Raw genomic sequence first — 20,537 nt, forward strand, 5'->3', positions numbered from 1 at the left:
TGATGGAGATGGGAGCTGAGCTCCTGTGCTGTGCTAAGGTGCTGCACGGATGTAACTGTGCTCTCTTTCTGCAGTTTCACAAAGAAGAAAATCCCCTAATGTTGTTAGTGTTAAATCGCATTCGCTATTGAGTTAGGATGACTTTAATCTGGTAATAATAAATAAATCTTTAATCAGCCATCTTATATGTGCACACAAAGGTGATAGATAATTCCCAGTCTCTCGCTGCTGCTGTGGGGCTAGTGCTGATTTCTTGTGTTTTGGTATCGCCAATCACTTACAGGGCAGTTGGGCAGCGATGGCAGGATTAGGAGCAGGCAGCCAAGAGCCCAGCAGCAGCTTTGAGTTAGCGAATAGCTGTGGGAAAAGCCTGGACTGTGGATTTGTGCTTGTGCAGAAATGGTACTGGAAGTCTGCAGAAGGCAGGGACCGACTTTGGGATGACCGCGCCCTGGCAAGAAAAGCACAGAACCGATCAGTCAAACTATTAACTCGAGCACAAAACCATGTTGGAAGTTCTGGCTGCAGCCTCGCCATGTGTGAAACCCATCTCAACAGAGAGAGCCTGCACGTGGCCTGTGCAGTGCCTACGTCCCATTTATGTCTTCTGAGGTCTTGAATGGGTTGATGCATGGTCCTTCTTCCAGTTGGTTATAGAGGTGTGGATTTCACCCATGTTTCCTGCTGGTTTTAAGCCTGCTCCATCCCATTACGTTGTTACAATGTGTGTTTTACTTGAGTGGCAGAGAAGTTTATTATTATGTAGAAAAATTAGTCTTTTAGGTCAAAGTTCATTCATTTAGATTATCATTATCACCTGTGTGTGACCGTCACCTAGTTCTCAGCATCTTTACCAAGTTTCAAAAACTCTTGTATAAGCAGAATCACCTTCCACCTGTGCCCTGCTGCCAGGCAGAAACCGGGTGGCATAAAAATAACCGAACTTCTCTATGCCCCAAAACCCTCCCTAAAGGTCCATGCCCAAAATGTCCTGAACATCTTGCTCTTGAGCAGGAGGTGGACTGGGTTTCTCATCTCCTGTTTTTCCAGAGAGAAGCCTCACACCAGGGTTTGAAGTAACATATTTGCTACTAATGAGACCTGGTCAGATATATGTAATATAGCACTGTAATAAATTGGTGTGTTCATCAACAGGCTTGTAGTTCAGCTGAAAAATCCTTTGGAGATCACTGAACAAGCAGCACAAGTTTCCCCTGCCTAGCTGATCTGCTGGCCCCTGTGAGAGAGAAAAGCACATGATAAATGGAGGAATCTGTACAACTGATGGATCCTGTGTGGGATGATGAGCTGTCAGTACAACAGTCTTATACCAGTCTAAATTGTGCCTTGGTTGTTATCCATTTATTCATGCTTTCCTCCTGGATTTTGGAGGGCTGTAGGGCTTGTTTGCCTAAGGGCTGAACTCCCAGCTCTTTTAGGGATGCAGCGTTACTGTGTGGCAGGCTTTGCATACTTCCTCATTTGGAAGGTTTTGCAGAAATCCAAAGATGATATAATAGAAAATGTGGAGCATGTCTATGGCTAAAATGGCTTTGAAATGTTTAGGTGCCAAGATGGGTGCAGTGCATGTCTCTGACCACGCCTGGGTCTCCACCCATCTGGAAACACAGACTGTCTGACCCTGTGCCTGCATGGACATTCTCTCTAAGGCTAAAAGGTTTGGGATGTTTCAGTCCTGATGCAGCAAATCACCCGGTTCAGAAAAGCACTTGAGAAAATGTGTAAAGCTGAGCAAGAGTTTAAGTGCCTCGTTGAATCTTCTGCGTATTTTATTTAATGTCTCAGTGAAGGTATATTCAAAATGACTGTGGGGTTGCCACCTCCAGGTTTAATAAGAGACATTTAAGATATACAGCAGGAGAATGACATATATCATACAAACTTAAAGAGCCCCTTCAACAGAGCAATTGCTCTCTGAAAAGAAATTAAAATCTCTCCAAACAACAGCTTAATCATCAGTCCTTGCCAAGAAGTGAAAACTCCAGCTGAAGAAATTCATTTGCAGCTTGACAACATTATAGCATTGAGGGTACAAGCAGCTCTCTTACATGCCCAACAATTGCTTTCCTGCACAGGGTGAAAAAGGCAGCTGCGTGCTTTCACAAGTATGCCAGTCTGCTTATACCATGACTGCTACATCTGTGGTTGGAGTGGAAGAGAATAACAGAACACTTCTAAGAAAACCAAAAGTGAAGACTTCATTTGCTCTTGTAGTTCCTACAGCAACCTAAAACACCTGCGGCTAGGTTCTCCTCCGGAAGAGGCTGGCTGTGCGTGGGCTCTGGGAGAAAGTCTGCTCTTTAATGTACAGACCATGTGTCCTGGGGTACAGGAGAGGAACAATGGCAGGCTGCTGTAACGGGTACAATATTGACGTATTGGTGTGGCATTGTGTCTGGGCGACTTGGTGGTGGGACAAGCGGGATGCTCAGTGTGCGGGTGCAAGGCAACTGAGGGGGTGCTGGGCTGAGGGAGCTCCACAGATGGGTGGTATCAGGGCTGTTTCCTGTGTTGTGTTAGCAGTAGAGAGGCAGGGAACAGTCTGCTGTGTTAGAGGTCCTCTGTGGTCAATCTGTTGGCGTATCTCATGAGGGTGCTACAAGGTGCAAGTTGAAGCTGCTCTTTTGGCAGAACATGCCATTGTCCTCCTTTGCCTGCCTTCAGGGTCAGCACTCGAGACATTCAAGCCTCCCTCCTTCTTTTTATAGAATCATAGAATGGTTTGGGTTGGAAGTGACCTTTAAAGATCATGTAGTCCACCCCTCCTGCAATGAGCAGGGACATCTTCAACTAGATCAAGTTGCTCAGAGCCCCGTCCAACCTGACCTTAAATGTTTCCAGGGATGGGGAATCTACCACCTCTCTGTGGAACCTGTTGTTTTTCCTCCAATGGATAAAATTCCCAGTGCTATAGAGACTTTCAAATAGGAAATTTTTAATCCAGATGTTTTTTCCTAGCAACATTTTCTTATTCTTTCTTGTGTTCTTTGTGCCAAAATCCAGCAAATGCTCTGTGAATCCCTTGCAGGACGAAAATTACCCAGTAACTCTGGAAAATAGGATAACTTCTCATGAAACAAGAGAAACTCTAGATCAAAGTCACCTTGCCTAGTGTCCAGATTGAAAAGTCATGTAACGTGAGAGAGTTCCCACAGCATTCTCCTGGAGAAACTGGCTGCTTATGGCTTGGATGGGCTCACTCTTTGCTGGGTAAAAAACTGACTGGATGGCCGAGCCCAAAGGGTTGTGGTGAATGGAGTTAAATCCAGGTGGCAGCCAGTCACAAGCGGTGTTCCCCAGGGCTCGGTACTGGGGCCGGTCTTGTTTAATATCTTTATCAATGACCTGGACAAGGGGATTGAGTACACCCTCAGCAAGTTTGCAGATGACACCGAGTTGGGTGGGAGTGTTGACTTGCTGGAGGGTTGGAAGGCTCTGCAGAGGGATCTGGACAGGCTGGATCAATGGGCCGAGGCCAATTGTATGTGGTTCAACAAGAGCAAGTGCCGGGTCCTGCACTTGGGTCACAACAACCCCATGCAACGCTACAGGCTTGGGGACGAGTGGCTGGAAAGCTGCCCCACAGAAAAGGACCTGGGGGTGTTGGTCGACAGCCGGCTGAATATGAGCCAGCAGTGTGCCCAGGTGGCCAAGAAGGCCAACGGCATCCTGGCCTGTATCAGAAATGCTGTGGGCAGCAGGAGTAGGGAGGGGATTGTGCCCCTGTACTCGGTGCTGGTGAGGCCGCACCTCGAATGCTGTGTTCAGTTTTGGGCCCCTCACTACAAGAAGGACATTGAGGTGCTGGAGTGTGTCCAGAGAAGGGCGACGGAGCTGGTGAGAGGTCTGGAGCACAAGTCTGATGAGGAGCAGCTGAGGGAGCTGGGGTTGTTCAGTGTGGAGAAGAGGAGGCTGAGGGGAGACCTCATCGCTCTCTACAACTACCTGAAAGGGGGTTGTGGGGAGGTGGGTGCTGGTCTCTTCTCCCATGTAACTAGCGATAGAACGAGAGGAAATGGCCTCAAGTTGCTTCAGGGGAGGTTCAGACTGGATATTAGGAAAAACTTCACTGAAAGTGTTGGAACAGGCTGCCCAGGGAGGTGGTGGAGTCACCATCCCTGGAGGTGTTTAAAAGACGTGTGGATGAGGCACTTAGGGACATGGTTTAGTGGTGGACTTGGCAGGGTTAGGTTTATGGTTGGACTTGATGATCTTAAAGGTCTTTTCCAACCTAAACGATTCTATGAGTTCATCTGCATGGGTTTGTAACCATGTAAGAGCTCAGATTACAGCCCGAGCAGCTGGAGAACTTGCATTGGCTGTTATGGTGGAAGCACCAGTTGTCGTTTAGCTGGATTAAAAATATTTGCTCATTTGGTTGTGAATGGAGAAGCAGGTAAATTTGGAGCAATTATCCTGTGCAGAGCTTGTAGTGCCATAGCAATGCTGGTACCAGCCATCGAGCTCACCGGCCAGAGGCCAGCTTCTCGTAGGGTCAGGGAGTAATTATAGACATAGGCTGCAGCGTGGTGAAACCTTCCAGTAGTGGAGACCAGCGCTTGCACAGCTGCTCCCTATGGCATGGGAGGAAGCTAAGTGAAAAAAGTGGTTAGTTCCTATTTTTTGACCAGATGTTTTCCAAACAGGGCAGGTGTAATTTGAAGCATTTGATACTGTGTTTTAATAACAGTTAAGTCACCTGCTCATCAACACAACAAAAAAAGCCGGGTATATCTGCTTATTTTAGGGTTAGTTTGTTTATTAGCGTGGTCCATAGCAAATCCTTTTGTCATTTGGCAGTGTCCCTCTTGGTGAAGACTCTTGGAATATGGAGAAGAGCAGCTCTGGTCCAGCCTCATAATTTTCTGCAGACTTAATGAACTTACACTATAGTAAATATTTGCACACTTAAATTTGGAATTTCACAGACAGTTTTCATTTAAATTTGGAGCAATTTAGCAAGGCTTGTGGTTAAGAAAAATATTTTTTTTTCCTGTAGCAGACAGTGCTTTTCTATTTAAAATGTCTTCATAAAAACTTGTGAAACATCTTTAGATGGACCTGAGAGGACCATGACCAACTGTTTTTTGTTTTGTTTTGTCTGAAACAGGAATTTTCCTGTAGTGATAAAATAGCTTTGGACTCCTGCCCTGAGAAGTAGGGTTTGCATTGACAAAGGACTTTGCACTTGGGGGCTTTGCTGTGCTCTGAAGTTTGCGTGACTGAGCTCTCAGGTCTAGCTAGTTCTGTGGGCTGTAGATGTATCTACAAGGATATTTTTTGCTTACAAATAATTAGAGGAGAAGCCGTACTGCTGGAGGTAGTCTCATTAAAAGACAAAATGAGAAGGTGGCCTAACCTAAATAGATCGATACTCCACTCAATCCCAATCCTCTGCTGAAGAATGCACGCACGTAATAGCCTATTGTTATAATTTTATGCGATGGAATCAAGACTTTAATTCTTTTAAACAGTTATCTGCTATTGAAAATTTATTGGGAAGTTTTTGCCAGCAATGTTTAGAGGGAAAATCAGGAATAACCTAAATCTGCATTTAAGATGATGACGAAGCCTGCACATTATTCTTAGGACTCTGTTTTCTTTACAGTGATTTTGGGCATTAACACACTGTTTCCTATGTTCAAAGTCAGAAAATAATTGAATATTGGATTGTTTCAGTGTTCTGGGAACCAGTCCATGTGACGAGCTCTGTCTTGCTGACTTAGGGGCTGCAGGACACAGGGGCTGCTGAGAGGGAGGAAAAGTTTATTCTGCATCTATGCACTAGACCAACAAAACCTATGGTTTGGTCTGAATGCATCCTTATCTAAATATCACATTTATACATGAACAACCAAGCTGAACAGAGCTCTAAATACGTGTGTCTGTGTGTATACATAAGTGTGTGTATTTATCCCTCCTTGTGACATTAGGAGTACGTTTGGGGACAGCTTTGGCTTTTCAACGAAAAGCAGATACCTGAAGCCTTGTTGGTTGGCTTTGCAGTATAAGAAAAAACATCAAGAGAGCGCTGAATTTATTCTAAGTGTAACTTGACTTACACATGAGCCTTCTCAAGCAACGAATGACATGTAAAGCACCCTTGCTTTCCAAGGATTTAAAACTTAAAAGCAGTGCCTGTTTTTCAAGGAGCAACCTTTCCTCAAACTCTGCGCAACCCAACCCGAACAGCCTCTGTGCTAACCCTGTGTGGGGACCTGGCAGTGCTCTCTCCTGCTTCTCAGAAAACGGAACGCGGTTGTGTGCTCAGAGAAAAGGAACTTGAAGATAAATATGTGAGGCACCTGCGGTGCTGGTTTGAATTGTAGAGTATCTTGGACTTGTGCTGGATGAATTGGCTGCCCCCTTAGCATCTCAGTTTGAGTCACATTTAGGTGAAACTATTTGAATTACTTGGTCTTACTAGCTATTTGACTTTTAGATTTATGATGAATATTGAATGCAGGTAGGGAAGGTTTGCTCTTTGTTAGACATTGCTTTTGTAGGCGTTGAGATAAATGGGTCTGGCTTGGTGCGGATGCCCCCATGGCACTGCTGGGTGACCTGTGGGCTGAGCGCTGTGGTCATAAGCAAGGCAGTGCCTTGGTCTGCTGTCACAGCTAAAGACTGCTAGCCAAACAAAAGGTTTTGGGGTTGCAGGTAGCCCAAGAGATGCATGTGAGTGCCCCTGGTTACAACTTTGGTCTTTCTGGGCTCTGTTCATCATTGTGCCATGAACTTGCTGTGAGACCGTGCTCATGTATGTAAAATGCCCGTTCTAGACAGCTTCAGTGCTGTAACTGCCCAGTGGGGTTCACAGGGTGGCTGGTTGTGTGGCTGCTGGGGTAATGCTTTCTCCCAAGTACCTCCGTCATAGGTCAGACCGTCCCTGTCATGAATGTGCATACCTGTTTCCAATCGGAATTGGCTAGACCAAGTTTACATTCATAATTAAAGTCCACAGCTGTTTAAAAATAAGAGAAAGGGAGGAGAGATAAGATTAAAAAAATAGGTAGAGTCCCTTGGCCAGCCTGTAATTTCTGAGAGTGAAAGAGCTTTCACAGTGCCAGGTAGGCAGGCATGCTCATGAATAAAGCAGCTGAGTGAGTCCACACTAGCTGGGGAAAGAATGAATTTTTTATCAAGAAATCCTGTTAGCGTATTTACGTATTGATTTATTGGTGCCATAAGCCTTCGGATCGAGGCATAAAGCATCAGCGTTTTTGCTCTTTCAGTCTCCCTAGCTCTGTAAGGCTGGAGAAGGGGAGAAACAAAGGGAAGGATTTGCTTCTGTTTAAACTTGTCCGGATTAACATTATTACTGCATGCAATGACTATACTTAAAACATGTTCATACACAGCTAGCAGTACTGTAGCAAAATCAAAATGCTGCCAGCTTCTAGGATTTTACAGAGAGTCTTCCGGTATTTGGGATGATTTTATGCATTTAGATGCTTTCCTCTGAAAGCCCAGCTCCTGGATTTATGTGCTTGAGAGAATTATAGCTCCTTTCCTCTCTTATTTGGGACTTTCTAACTATTGTCATCGGAAAGAAAAGCTAGAAAATTTGAATCCTAAAGTATCAAAAACCAAAGGGCTAATTATCTAGGTGTATGTATTTATTTTTCCTTTTGTATGTATCTGCTTGAGGCTTCCGCCTGGATTTCCTGCCCCATAGAAAGTGATAGGAGCTTTGCCCTCTTGTTTGATGTTGTGAAGGTATCTCTTGAGCTACCTGTCCCTCTCTGTTTTCACTGCCCACTATGTGAAAGGGATTTCTCTTCCTGGAACAGAGGATGTGCATCGTTCTGATTTGGGATGGGGTCAGGTGTGCTTCACCTTATGTTTAGGGTACCTGTATGCCTACTGCAGAAGCATAAGGCACATGTATCACACTTGTTGCCTGAGTGTTGTGTGTTTGATTTTTCAAACATGCTGTGGCTGTTGTTTCGGGACCTCCGGTGTCAGGACAGCCCCTCAGGGTGCGGGGAAGAGCAGGCGGAGAGGGAGAGCTCTGGGACTGGATGGAGGCAGCATGGCCGTGTCAGGGCAGAGGGTAACCAGCCCTATGGAGAAGCAGCAAGATCTGCATTATCATCTCTGCAGAGCACTGGCTCAGTCTGGAAAACAGTGGTTTCTCTGGCCGAGCATCAGGCAGGACTCCCTCAGAGCTGTGCTGCTGCATGGTGTGGATGGGCACCGCTGCCTGATGTGCAGGCATGGGGCAGGAAGGGCTGCTCCAGAGTTTCCTGCTTTAGGTGTGTTTAGAGGGGGAAAAAAAGCTCCTTTCACAATTATTGTGTCTGGTGGGATGTTAAAGCCAGTGACAGTAAGACAGTGACTTCTCAGAATATAAAGTGGTAAATGAATGCAAGTTAAGTTACGCTTTCAGGGTGATTTTCTGAAATCGGACTAACCCCTCTTGCTTTCTGCTCATGTATAAGTTGCCGCTGCATTGAACGCTACCGCACTGTGGCTGCTGCCTTTTGCGTTCTCCCGCCCTGGAGGGGCTCTTATGCAGCTTCCACCAACAATGCCAAAGGGATGCTTTATCTTTAGCATCCCAAGCTTGTTACAGATTCGGCTGGGCTCTTGGTCCAAGGGGATAAGAGCTAATGCCAGGCCCGGTGTCTCACCCCTTATCCATAGCTGGTGCTGCCAAGGCTTTCAGAGTCTGCGGTAGAGGTTCTGTGTGGTCTCAGGCCAGGAGTAGTTTGATTTTTGTTTGCAGGATGTGAAATACTCTGGATTTGATTTTGATCCTGGTAGTGAAAAGCTCTATGTTCTGCTCCTCTGAACAGCAACTGGCTGTGGGGCTGGATGCAAGTGACATCCCTTTTGGGGGCAGAAGGATTACCTTTGTTTCAAAACATCGTCGATTGTAGTGTTGTGAGACTCAAAGGATTTTCAGGTATTTTTCATCTGATGCCCACTTGGGAACCAGGAGTTATGGATGGATCTGAGGAGTAACTGGGGGATTTGAACAAGGTGGATTGTTATTACAGCAGTGAAGTGGACAGACCTCTATCCTCAAGGTAAAAAGGAAGAGTTGGAATAACTCAAAGACCTGTGAAGATGGAGGAACTTCTCAGAAACACTGATTTGAGTGTAAATGTGCCAGGAGTTTAGAGTGCCTCTTCCCAGAGAGTTCAGTTTGAGCAGGTGTAAACCCAGGACTTTGGCCGAGGTCTGATGCGACCAGGAATGCAGAGGCCCGTGGGCTCTCTGAATGCTTTTCTCACAACTGCTGGCCCTTAAGACAACAGGTACCCTGTCCCAAAGGGCCCCCAGAAAACACACCCTCTGCCATGGCATCTTTCCTAGTGTCCAAAACCCATGTGGGACCTACCGTAAAGGCACAGGAGGTGCAATTGTAACGTGCTCTAGGAGGAGATCAGGAGATCTTCTGATCTCCAGTTGTCAGCTGGACCTCATGTGGACCTTAGGGCTTCCTGAGGTTCTGTCCATCCCACAGCCACACATGGAAACCTCCAGCTAAGGAGTTTTCCTCAAAGCACACATAAGCAGATAAAACCATAAGCAGCAGTGATTAAGCCTGACTCTAAATTTCCCTGCAGCTTGCTGGGCTGGGGCTCCTCCATTTTAATTCACCCCCTCTAGATACAAGGGCCCTGCTCTGAACAACCTGAACCCACTGATCCCAGGTGGAGGGATGCTCAAGGCGGGTATTTGAACCCCAATCCAACCCTGTCTCGCTGTATGTCGCATGTGTGGGAGTGTGATTTGGGCTGACCACTAATTTCATTAACCAACCCATTTTAGCTTTATCCTTCACACAGATGAGCACACCAGGCAGGTGCTCTGTCATCTCCCTCCTGTGGGTGGTACAACCCCTGAGCATCAATTGGAAATGCACCTCTCTGCCAATTTAATTTTGCTCAGAAGGGTCAATCGCCAGCACTCCCCCACCCCCGGCTGTCATGTCCCTGCAGAGCTGAACACCAGATGCTCTCTGCAAATGGACTGTAACATCTGAAAGTCAGTAACCAAAGTTATTGGACTGACTTTGTGCCAAGATTGTATTTAAACTGGAACTGGACGGGGCGGAAGACTTTTTTCAGATTTTGGTATTTCGTATAAGCCAGCACATTGGGTCAGGACTTGAGAGATGGGACTTCTCTTGCTGGTCTGCTGGGAAATGTGGAAGCAGCTCTCCTTTCACCTGGCTGTGACCCAATTTCCCAACTGTAAAGCTGGGGATAGCAATAGAGACCTCCTCAGTGCAGGGCGTGGTGGTGTTTCTGGGTGAAAAAGGCTATGTAAGACTTAAAAGATTAAAGCCTTTTATAAAAATTATTTGTGGCTTTTTTTTTCTTCTTCTGTTTTCAGCTGATCCAAGGAGATGCAGGGGAAAAAAAAAGTAGGAAAAAAAAAGGAGAAAAATTAATATTTTTGAAAAGTAATAAATTTTAATACCTTTTTAGTAACTGAATAAATGGAATAGAGAAAAAAATATTTTGCATCTCTACTGAATGAGATGTTAAGGTATGACTTTCTCAGGGAGGTGAGGAAGATGCTGTACTCTTCCCAGTATGTTATTGATGGGAGCCCGAGGCCCCTTCATTGTCTCCTAGACCCCAGCACTTATTTCTGAAGGTTGCAATACTTTAAGAAGTTTATGTAAATGCCACCAGTCCCCTTTTGTGGTCATATTTGTTTAAAATAAAACCTGAAATACAATAAAGCTATTCAATGTCCTGCTGGATTTTAGGCTTGAGATTATCCTTTTAAGGGGGAAGCCAAGTGTCTCCTGCTCTAATCTGACAAATACATTGGCCTCCACTCCACCAGGCTGGATTTTGGGGCAGAGGTGTTTTCTCCAGGGCTTTCAGCAGAATGGGGTCCAGACTTTCCACCAGGGATTTTGCTTACAAATACAGTGCAAATAATAATGAGTATTTCTTAATTAGAATAGGCAAAGCTAATGCTTGGTCACAGCTATGCATTCAGGGACTTGAGATGTGAGTGAGATTTGGATTTGAAGCTATTAAGATCGTATGAAGCCTAATACCTCATTCTCCATCTGTGAAAGCACTTTGCACTTTCCAGAAGTGAAGATGGACACTGTGGGATATTCCGGTAGTGTGGACTATGTAGCATCCTAGAGAAGTGACCGATTTAAAGGTCATTTGAGTCTGTGACTGTTTTGTGAATAGAGTAGTTCATCATTGATTCCACAGATTGAACTCGGTATGGCTTTTCTTGGCAAATTTGGGTTTTCTACCCTTATATTTTCTTGCGCAAGGCTGCCAGTCTCTGAAGAACTCAGCAGGTGTTACTTAACGCCTAGAGAAAATGTGCGGGGTAAGGCAGGGCTCTATGTGCTCATTGTACATGCTTTTAATATTTTTGTTTTTTTTTCTTAGTAATTTCTGTGTTCACCTAATCCTAAGAATAGGGACAGATAGAAATAAATCAACCATAAATAGTGTTGCTAATTAAGAGAAGCAGCGAGGAGTGGCTTGTGAAAAATCAGATGAAGGGTAAATAGAGTTCATATCTTGAAGACAGCTGAGAGTTTTCCTCAATGCAAAAGCACTTATCTAAGGGAAGATTACACTTTAATTGCCCCAAATAAGTCAGGCTCTGCCATTGATTAGATTAATGTGACTAAACTCTAGTTGTACTATACATTTTGATTAAAAACATAGTAAAGAGTTAACAGTCTGTGGTATTTCAGCTTTGGCTGTGTATCTGTCAAATTAGATTCCTTCTTTATTGAGTCCCACTCTGGAAACATTTTCAAACCGTTATGTGTTAGCCCATTAATCTCTTGTTTCTCACATTGATGGACAATGTGCTGAGCAAAGTGGTGGCAGAATTTCTTCCTTGGAGATGTGGCGCAATCGCCTCAGGGTTGCTACTCCTCTCAAAGTGGCTGAAAGAAGAAACTCATGTAAGCAGCAGAATGGCTCCTTGTTCAGAGGCAGAGTTGTTTTGTTGCTCTACTGGTAAAAAAGTGGAGTAACGCTAAGTCTAAATGGGTTTGTAACAGCTTGTGAGCCCAAAACAGTGTCTTTGCACAGCCAGGGAACCCTAGCTGGAGATCTGCCGGCAGGACCAGCCTAGACCTTGTTCTGGGATTTGTTACTCAGGTTGGTGCTGGTACATGGTGTAGTATGGTCTGTGACTTTACACTTCTGTAGATGCTGCCCTTAAGGTCTCATTTAAAGATCCAAAGTCAACAGAAGAACACCTATAAAGGCATTTTGGCTGCCTTTAGGTGCTGGCAGAGCAGATCTGGTGAAGGCTGCTGTAGAGCTACTCTCTTCGAGAAGTGCCTGCCACCCATAGCAGTAACAGAAGGGAATTTGACTCTGAGCCACGAAGTTTGGAGTGTGTTTCCTTAGCTCCAGCTGTGAGCAGGAGTGAGTTTGCATCATGGTGACTGCACCCATGGAGATGCAGGTGCAGAAAGGGGTCTGCTGTGGAGGGTTAGCCCCCACTGCGTGGGCAGTGCCTGGCAGCTGGCCTGCACTGACATCCTACCCTGTGAAGCAGCTTCCTGAGTGCAAGTCAAAGTCATCAGGGAGTCTGTATAATTTATATGAATTATAAGCTTACCATAAAGTCAGTGTGTTCACATGTCGGTCTGTGGTGATAGAGTTGACCTGGCGTAGCCTTGTGTGTGGACATCCCTGAGATCTCTCTTCCTCCTAGTACAGGAGTAAAGGGACTGCAAGTGGAGACAGTGATGATTTTGGGAGAAGAGCAAAGAGAATGATGTTGTTTTGATCAGAAACCTGGAAATCAGGAGCTGAAATGCAAGATTTTTTTGCTTAGGTTTATTGCAGCACAACGATCTCCAGTCAGGGTATCCAGTCCCTGCATTTTCCTATGGCAAAGGTCTTTGTTGTTCTGCTGCTTTTGTGTTGCCCAAGAGGATTTAATCAGGTTCAGCAGTGTTTCACAGGTTATTTGAATATGTTATTTAAACATGTCCTATCACTGCCTGGCTCGCTTGGTCCTTGGCATGCGCTGAATGGGGTTGTTGGCAGTGCAGAGTGGTGGCAGGTCTTCTGTTTGCACCAGCTAGGAGAAGCTGTCAGCTTTGGATTGCAGATCTATCAGGTCTCTTCACCCTTGGGGCATGGCCTTGGTATGCCAATTTGCTGGCTGCTGGCACACATGCCTAGGTACATGGGAATCCCCTATTCCTTTCACCATGTGAAAGACGGATTTAGGTTGTGTTGCAGAAGCTGGAGGAGAGTGGGAGGTTGTGGGCAGCTCTGCTGCCTCCTTAGAGAAAAGAGGGGGGGCAGGATTTTGGGGATTATTCTGTGTTTGACTTTCTGTTATTTGCAGTCTGTACATCTCCCGAAACCTAAGATTTGCCACCCATTGAACAGTGGCAGTCACTTGCCTGTTCACGAGGCTGTGTGTAAACCAAATTTCACTTGATTGTGTGTTTGTTATTTTGGGATTCCAGAACCAGGATTTCATCACTGATGCAAACCGTGATCAAGCAACCTGGTAGAAACTGCGCAGCCTTCCTTTCCTTGGGGGCTGCTGGCTTTTTTTCTGCAGGGGCTGCCATAGTTTTCCCAGTAACTTCCCACTGCTGACGGAAGCGCTGCTGGCAAAGAAGTGCTGCGGAGTATTTACATGCTCCTTTCTCTACCAAACTGGCTCCTGGTCCCTTTGATCAGCCCTGTTTGAAGTCAGCAGTGTGTGGGATTCGGCCATGAGGCTGGCAGGCTGCGAGGCTCCCTGATGATGCCCCAGCCGCCGGGAGTGCCGAGCTGAAAGTAGGCAGGGTCCCCGGAGAGCCGGTGTTGTGCTGCCGGGATGGGGATGGGCTGGGAGAAGGATGTTGGAGCAGGCAGGGCTTCGCTGACCATTTCATGGTGATGGGATGGGGCTGGCTGGAGCAGAGCTGCTTCTGGCCTTGCAGCAGCATGAAGCTCCAGCAATGTGAGAAACTCATCTCGGGGCAGCCAGGCACAAGGGCTCTGCCTCCCCGCACGCCCCGGGAACATGGGCCGTGGCCAGGGCTGCAGAAAGGAAGATGAAAGGTACTATAAAAGCATTTCTGGTCTCTGCAGCACATTGCAAGCAGCAGCAGGCTGCTTTGAAGTCAATTGTTTCAAAACATATCTTTAAATGAATTAATAATTAGACACAGCTGCCATCTTGTTAACATAATGAAGCAGTGGCCTAACAGCTTTCTGTGTCTGAGAGACAAAAGTCAGTATTAATACTCGCCTTTCTCTGGTGTTGGACAAGTCACAAAAGGCTTGGTTGTGGGAAGTATCTTGTGCTTTGCTGGAGTACACTCCGTTCTCTTTGGCTATATTGGGAGCTCAGGACATTAATCTTCCTGCATGACAGAAGCCTTTTAGCTTCTGCATTTGTTATAGATGACAGTATTCACCCACCTATCTCTGTAGTGAGGTGGCCGCGCTGTCCCTGCTTGGGGATGCCGGCAATATGCTCGGTGCTGCATGAAAGGGGGGAGAGAGATCCTAGGTGCTTAAAGCCAACTATGCAGAGATTCAACATACAAAAGTTGTCCTTTGGCATCCAGCTGTGACCTGGGCTCTCCTGCTGAGCAGGGGCATCAGGCTCCAGGGTGGATGGTGAGGCAGAGTCACAAGGAAGAGGCTAGAAGGATGCTGTTGGGGATTTAAGTTAGACTTTTAGCAAGAAAAAAAAAACGAAGGGAAAAGGAGGCAGCAGCTGTGGATAGGCATGGTGGGTACATTTTGATACAAGTGCCAGGTCAGGGGGTGGAAGCAGTTTGGAGCTGAGCAGAGGTTAGGCACAGGGAGCCGTGGCAGCTGGGCTTGTTGGAAGGAGCACTCCAGAGGCTGGACTGTTCGTATGGGCTTTAGATGCCTGAGGTACAGATCTCTGGGTCTCCACTGCGACCCTGAAGGAGTCCCTTAGACTTCCTGTGCCTCAGTTTCCCGCTGTGCAGCACCTTGCCTGTGGGAGTCTTGTGCTGTCAAGTTTAAGAGACATGAGCTGTTCGATGCTGGTGCCCAGGGCGCTCCTGAGGCAAGGCTTCAGCTTGATGTGGGCGCTGTTCAGGGGGTGCTTGCGAAGAGCACTGCGGCTGTTACTAACCAGTGGGTTCCTTGGCTCCTGAGCAGCGAGGGAGCCCTCCCGTAAGCCCTTACTGTATTTGGATGTAATTCTGGCACATCGCAAGTATTTCATTTCTCCTTCTTCCCTGTCGGGTTAGACCTGTGGTTAGGATCAAGTAGCGCTGACAGTCAGCCAGGCGTTACACCAGTGAAATGTTTTAGCTGGAACATAAAAATTGATTTGATCTCTTGGCTCATCCTGCTTAATGAGCAAGCCTGGAGCTGGGCCACAGCCCAAGCCCCAGTGGCTCCGCAGGCGGAGGGCTGCCTCCTCTGCTCAGTGCAGCCAGAGGTGTCTGCAGGACTCTTGGGGCTTTCTCTGGAGGAGAGAAGTTAGGTTTTCCTGGCAGCGAACAAGTTTGATTCATTAAAGCATCTCACCATGGCAGAGCCAGTGCCATAAACTGTGATTGGGTTCAAGCACGCTTGGGAGCACTGGGAAAGATGCTGCACGTCCGTGAAGGCTCTGCTTTCTCAGGAGAGGTTTTCTGTCGACCCTTTCGCCCGGTGTTTTGACCTCTAGTTTGTCCTGGATCCCTGTGTAAGAGGCAGAGCAAACAGAGCGAGTCCCTGCCCTGCCCTGAGCATAAGGTAGTCTAGCAAATGCTCAGAGGAGGGTGGTTAATTAGTCATATTTCAGCGCATTTCATTTTTAAGGGCTTTGATCGTGGCATGGAATTGTGGATCTGTCGCCAAGTTTGGGCTTCAAATGAATAAATAAATGATAAACGATCATTTGGCAGCAATGAACCTACTGCACTCTCTTTGCATGTTTACGTGGTTTCCCTTCTCCCATCTGTTCCCTTCCTTGTGGGCTGGCTCTCCAGCCCCCCTTGCCTGGCTGACGGCAGTCCCCAGCCTTGCTGAATGGGATGCGCTTGGTCCAACCGGAGACGTGAGGGCTGCCACCTCCGTCGACAAAATGAGAACTGAAGAACAGCCTCTCACTATAGAAACATGCGTTTTGCCCTGGTAATCCCAGGAGAGCAGGCTGGGGCTGTACCAGGCCTTTCCCCACGTGTTGGAGAGGCAGCGCTGAGGATGAGTGTCCTTGTTTCCTCCGAACCCATCTGTAGAGACGCGGTGCAGGAGAACAGGGAAAGGAAATAGCTAAAAGCAGAGAGAGAGGAATGGGAAGACAAAACAATGAACGAAGAAGTGGCGCTCCTAGGGTGGGATGACAGGTATCGCAAAAGGCGTTAAAAAATTGTAATGAGAGATTGGGCTGCTCAGAGTTTTCCCTGTCTTTCTGCTCTCATTTTACCAGCCTGTTTTCTCTTCAGATTCATTCGTCTGTCACGCGCTGGTTTTGCCTTTAGCAGGGGTGGCTTGTGGTTAGGTTAGATAGTCCCTGTTCCTCTTGGGTGAGTCACTGATCAACTGACACAGATATTTCTGAAGATGTTTGCTATTTGGAGAAATGCTTGTCATGTGTTTGATCCAGAGTATGTTCCTCGAGGAAGAATTTGTGCAGAAATGCACCATATTAAAAATGTCTCAGAAGGTATTTACTAGCATCAGTGCTGTGAGTGTTATTACCTGTAAAAATGCTATGACATCGGTCACCCACATCACATGTTGGTTTTGCTTCTTTATTTGGTGACTTCTACTTATGCGGGGATGTTCTGAGGTGCCATCAAGCACATGTGTGGCTGAAATAAAGCACATTTAAAGCACTTCTTTCTGTGAATCCTTTTGCAAGCAAAATTACGCTTGCAAACATGATTGGGAATAGTGACCAAACAGCACCGCAGATAAGTAAAAGGCACCAATGTCAGTTAGAATTAATGCATTTTTTACAAGTTGGTGTTTGAGAGTGCTTCTCTGCGGTCTCTGCAGTTGGGGAGGTAGGTGATCCCTGTGTTTGTGTTATTCTTTATCCTCTGCAGGAGGAGAGAGGAAGGAGGAGAAGAATGTCTTTGGGTCTTGCCTTTTCTTTTTTGCTTCCCTTTTGCCCTCCCTTACACTTGACATCAGATTCTCAAATTGCTGCATTCTTCACTCACAAGAGAAGAATTTGCATTTTTCTCGGCACTTGGCTCCAGTAAATGGCCATGTGGCATTTTACTTTTCAGCAGTTCCTTAAAGAGCTCCCTTGTGGTTGATGAATGCAGAAACTTTGTCATAAACTAAACCACCCTTCCCTCCCCTTAATCAAGACTGCTGCTTGCTCAGGGAGCCTCAGACGGGTTTTGATGACAGAGGCCCAAAGTGCTGAGTAAGCAGATGTGGAATTGCGATCACTCTAAAGATGCCTCCTTTTCTTGCAGACTTCTTGTCTTCTCCTGCTCTGTGTGTATGCACAGATTCTGGGCACGGTGCCAGGCTCTGCCTTAACTGCGGTACAGATTAAAGGAAGGCTGTGGTTCCCTCCCGTTGTTGTGTGTCTCAATTCAGATGTAAATACGACAGGGATGCTCAGCACATGGGAAGTCAGGGTTGAGGTGGGGAGGGAGGAGGCTGGTGTAGAAAGCCTGCACAGAGAGGTAGGTCACTTAAAAGTGTCTAGTGTCTTTTGGCCCTGCAGCAGGGTCAGCCTGGAGCTGTGGAATTAGAGATGAGTCTTCTCACTGGAGCTGAGGACAAGTCATGGTGCGGATGGTAGGACAATCAGTTCATCAGTTGGTTCATCAGTTCTTTTCCTGGCGTTTCAACTGGTGAACATAACCAGTACATCAGCGGTGGACAGCCCTATGGAAATCTGACGGGATCTCCCCTGCCCTCTGCCCTGCATTTTCTGTATGGTATTTTGTTTCTGAGGCTGATTAATATTTGTTTTTCTCTCTCCCTTTCTCTTTGTTTCCAGACAAATGATGCTGCAGGAAATACCTGGAACTGGCTTTACTTCATCCCTCTCATCATCATTGGCTCTTTCTTCATGCTCAACTTGGTGCTGGGCGTCTTATCAGGGTAAGACACTAATAACTTTTTTGTCTCCACCTGGATATGAAAAGGGAAGACATGTTGGTTTTAGCACTGTGAGAGGATGTAGGTGAAAAAGAGAAGATGGGGTGATACATCACACTGTACATCGTCCCTCTTCATACGTTTCCTACCCTGTCCATTTCTTGCGGTGAGGTATTTCTGTAAGACTATAGAACCATAGGATGGGGAGATAGGCTGATCAAAAATCGTTAATTGAGATGATTCTGAATCCAGGCCCAAGAGTTAAGTGAGCTCCTTGTTATTATACTGACTTGGGTCTGTGCAGCCAACGCTTACTCTTGCGTCGTCTTGAAAACCCGTCAGGAACCCACTGATGCCAGTATAAATACTTCAGTGCTGGAGCTGGACATCAAAGTGTTCATAATGCCTTTGGTCTAACTGTGCAGCATGGAGAAGGGGGAAGCTTAAACAAAAGGCAATTAAAAGATCTCGGGTTTTTTGTTGTTTTGTTTTGTTTTTTAAATCTCTAGTTGTTTAAGCCAATGTCTGGATTTTGGGGACACGCTGGTCTCTTGATGTTCAATACCCAGGGGTCAGCCAAGGATTTGGTGTTTGTTGCCTATGAGTTTTGGGTTTGGGCCATTGTAGAGATCAAGCTGCCAAGTTTGAAGCCTAGCTGGAACTTCCCCAGCATGTGTGGAAATTTGATCTGGAATTAACAATCTGACTCATCTTAATGGTTTGCGAGCTCTTAGACTTTGGCACCTCATTTTGCACACGTTTTTTTCTTAGCCCGTCCAGGTGATCTAGATTATATAGATTTATAAAGATCTAGATTTATTTCTGTCTCTTGGCAGCGTGGGAAGAGAGAAAAGAGTTAATGCTGCTGAGTGGTAAAAGACCTTCAGTGCTGCACCTTTTCTCTTTAAGTTACTAGAGAAAGAAAAATGTTTTCCAAAGAACAGATTCATGCTCAGTTTTATTTTGTTAAGGACCTCGTCCCCAAAGCATGTGCTGGAGGCAGGAGAAGGGGAGGCAGCAATGCAGTTTTATTTGAGGACTGGGAGACGTGCTGCTACAGCAGAGGGTCATGGAGAAAGCCATGTTGTGCACTTTGCTGTTCCTTTGGTTTAGGAATAATGGTCATGATCAATAACTGATCAAAGCCATTCAGACATCCTGTTGTATCAGAGGCTTTGTAAAGGAGAGCTTCGTGACCATACTTGTCTGACATATGATTTAAAGCGAGCACCAGAGCCAGGGCTGAGTGCGGTTCATTAGGTAGTTCATCTTCCTCTTTCCACAGTGGGGTCAGCCCACGTTGGCTGAAATGATACTTGTGATTTAAAACAAAACTCAGAAGCCTGCAGGCTCCTGTTCCTTTGTGCTGGATTCAAATGTGTTTGGTGACCGAAAGATGGAGACCTCTGTCTGGCTCTCCTGAAAGCCTCTCCTTGCTTGGGGCAAGATATGAATATTATATAAATGTGCATCTTCTATGAAAAAATGCAGCTCTGTGCATCAAGTTTCCCTATGTTACTGGTGAGGATGATAATATCTTCTTCACAGAGGGAAGCTTTTAAATTCTATTTTGCATAGTGGTTTGACGTCCTTGGCTGGAATAATTCCTGGGGAGAGGCTGAAGAAAATAAACATCGTAGCACAGGTGTTGGCCACAGTGCTCAGCAGGCTGCTGGTAGGCTTTCAGCTATTGAGCAATGGAGGAAACTGGGTATATCTGAATGGACTGGTGATGAGAAGACACCAGAAAGATGGAAAGACCCTCTGAAGGTAGACACTGTTGTCGTCATATTCTCAAGCCAAAAGCCCCAGACAGCACTTTAGGAAAAAATAGAAATTTCTGCTGGAGTTTATTCTTTGGACGGATCTCTGCATGGAGAAAGGGTCATTGGCAAATGCATGTTGACTTCCCCAGGGTACAGTTTCACCCAAGGACGTTATGCCATCCACGTCCCTGTGAGAGTGTCAGCTAGTTGCTCCTGCAGAGGAGACTCTTGGCAATATCTCACAGTCCTGTTTCAATAAAACAAAGTTGATTTAGGGTTAGGGGTTCTACAAATAGCCCATGAACAGGGTTAACTCACCAATCACTCACCCGCTGCTTATTTTCATGATCTGTGCACCTCATACCCTTTAATGTTATCCTTGCTGTATCCTGGGGGTGATGCAGTGCTCTGAAGGAACAGTGGGATAGACAGTGGGGATGTAATGCCCCGAGGAAACAATTGCGAAGCTGATGTTAGGTCACTGGTTTCCTAGGCTTGCGTGCGGTCTTCGTTACTGTCCTCTTTCACAAAAACCCTGTTGGTCAGGTTGTATTTTATTTTTCAATACTTTGCCATATACATCATCAACATTAGGGGGTTAACTTCAGCATGCTGCTGTCTGTACCTTGGAAAGGCACAGAAAAACCTTTTACCTGAGTATTTTTCATTGCTGTTCATTTTGAGCTATTTCCTCTCACATGTTTGTGCTCCTCAGTGAGCAGTAAGGAAGCTA

The 20,537-nt window shown here is 46.1% G+C and overlaps 1 protein-coding gene across 1 annotated transcript in view; it reads left to right on the plus strand.

The window, feature by feature from the left end:
* Positions 1–20,537, plus strand: part of CACNA1B (calcium voltage-gated channel subunit alpha1 B) — a 302,202-nt gene that overhangs the window by 119,039 nt on the left and 162,626 nt on the right. The window contains exon 7 of the mRNA XM_059828688.1: positions 17,938–18,041. Coding sequence (XP_059684671.1) covers positions 17,938–18,041 — 104 coding nt within the window. The remainder of the gene's footprint in view (positions 1–17,937; positions 18,042–20,537) is intronic.

The sequence above is a fragment of the Gavia stellata genome, chromosome 24 (assembly GCF_030936135.1).
Source record: "Gavia stellata isolate bGavSte3 chromosome 24, bGavSte3.hap2, whole genome shotgun sequence".
Taxonomy (NCBI): Eukaryota; Metazoa; Chordata; class Aves; order Gaviiformes; family Gaviidae; genus Gavia; species Gavia stellata.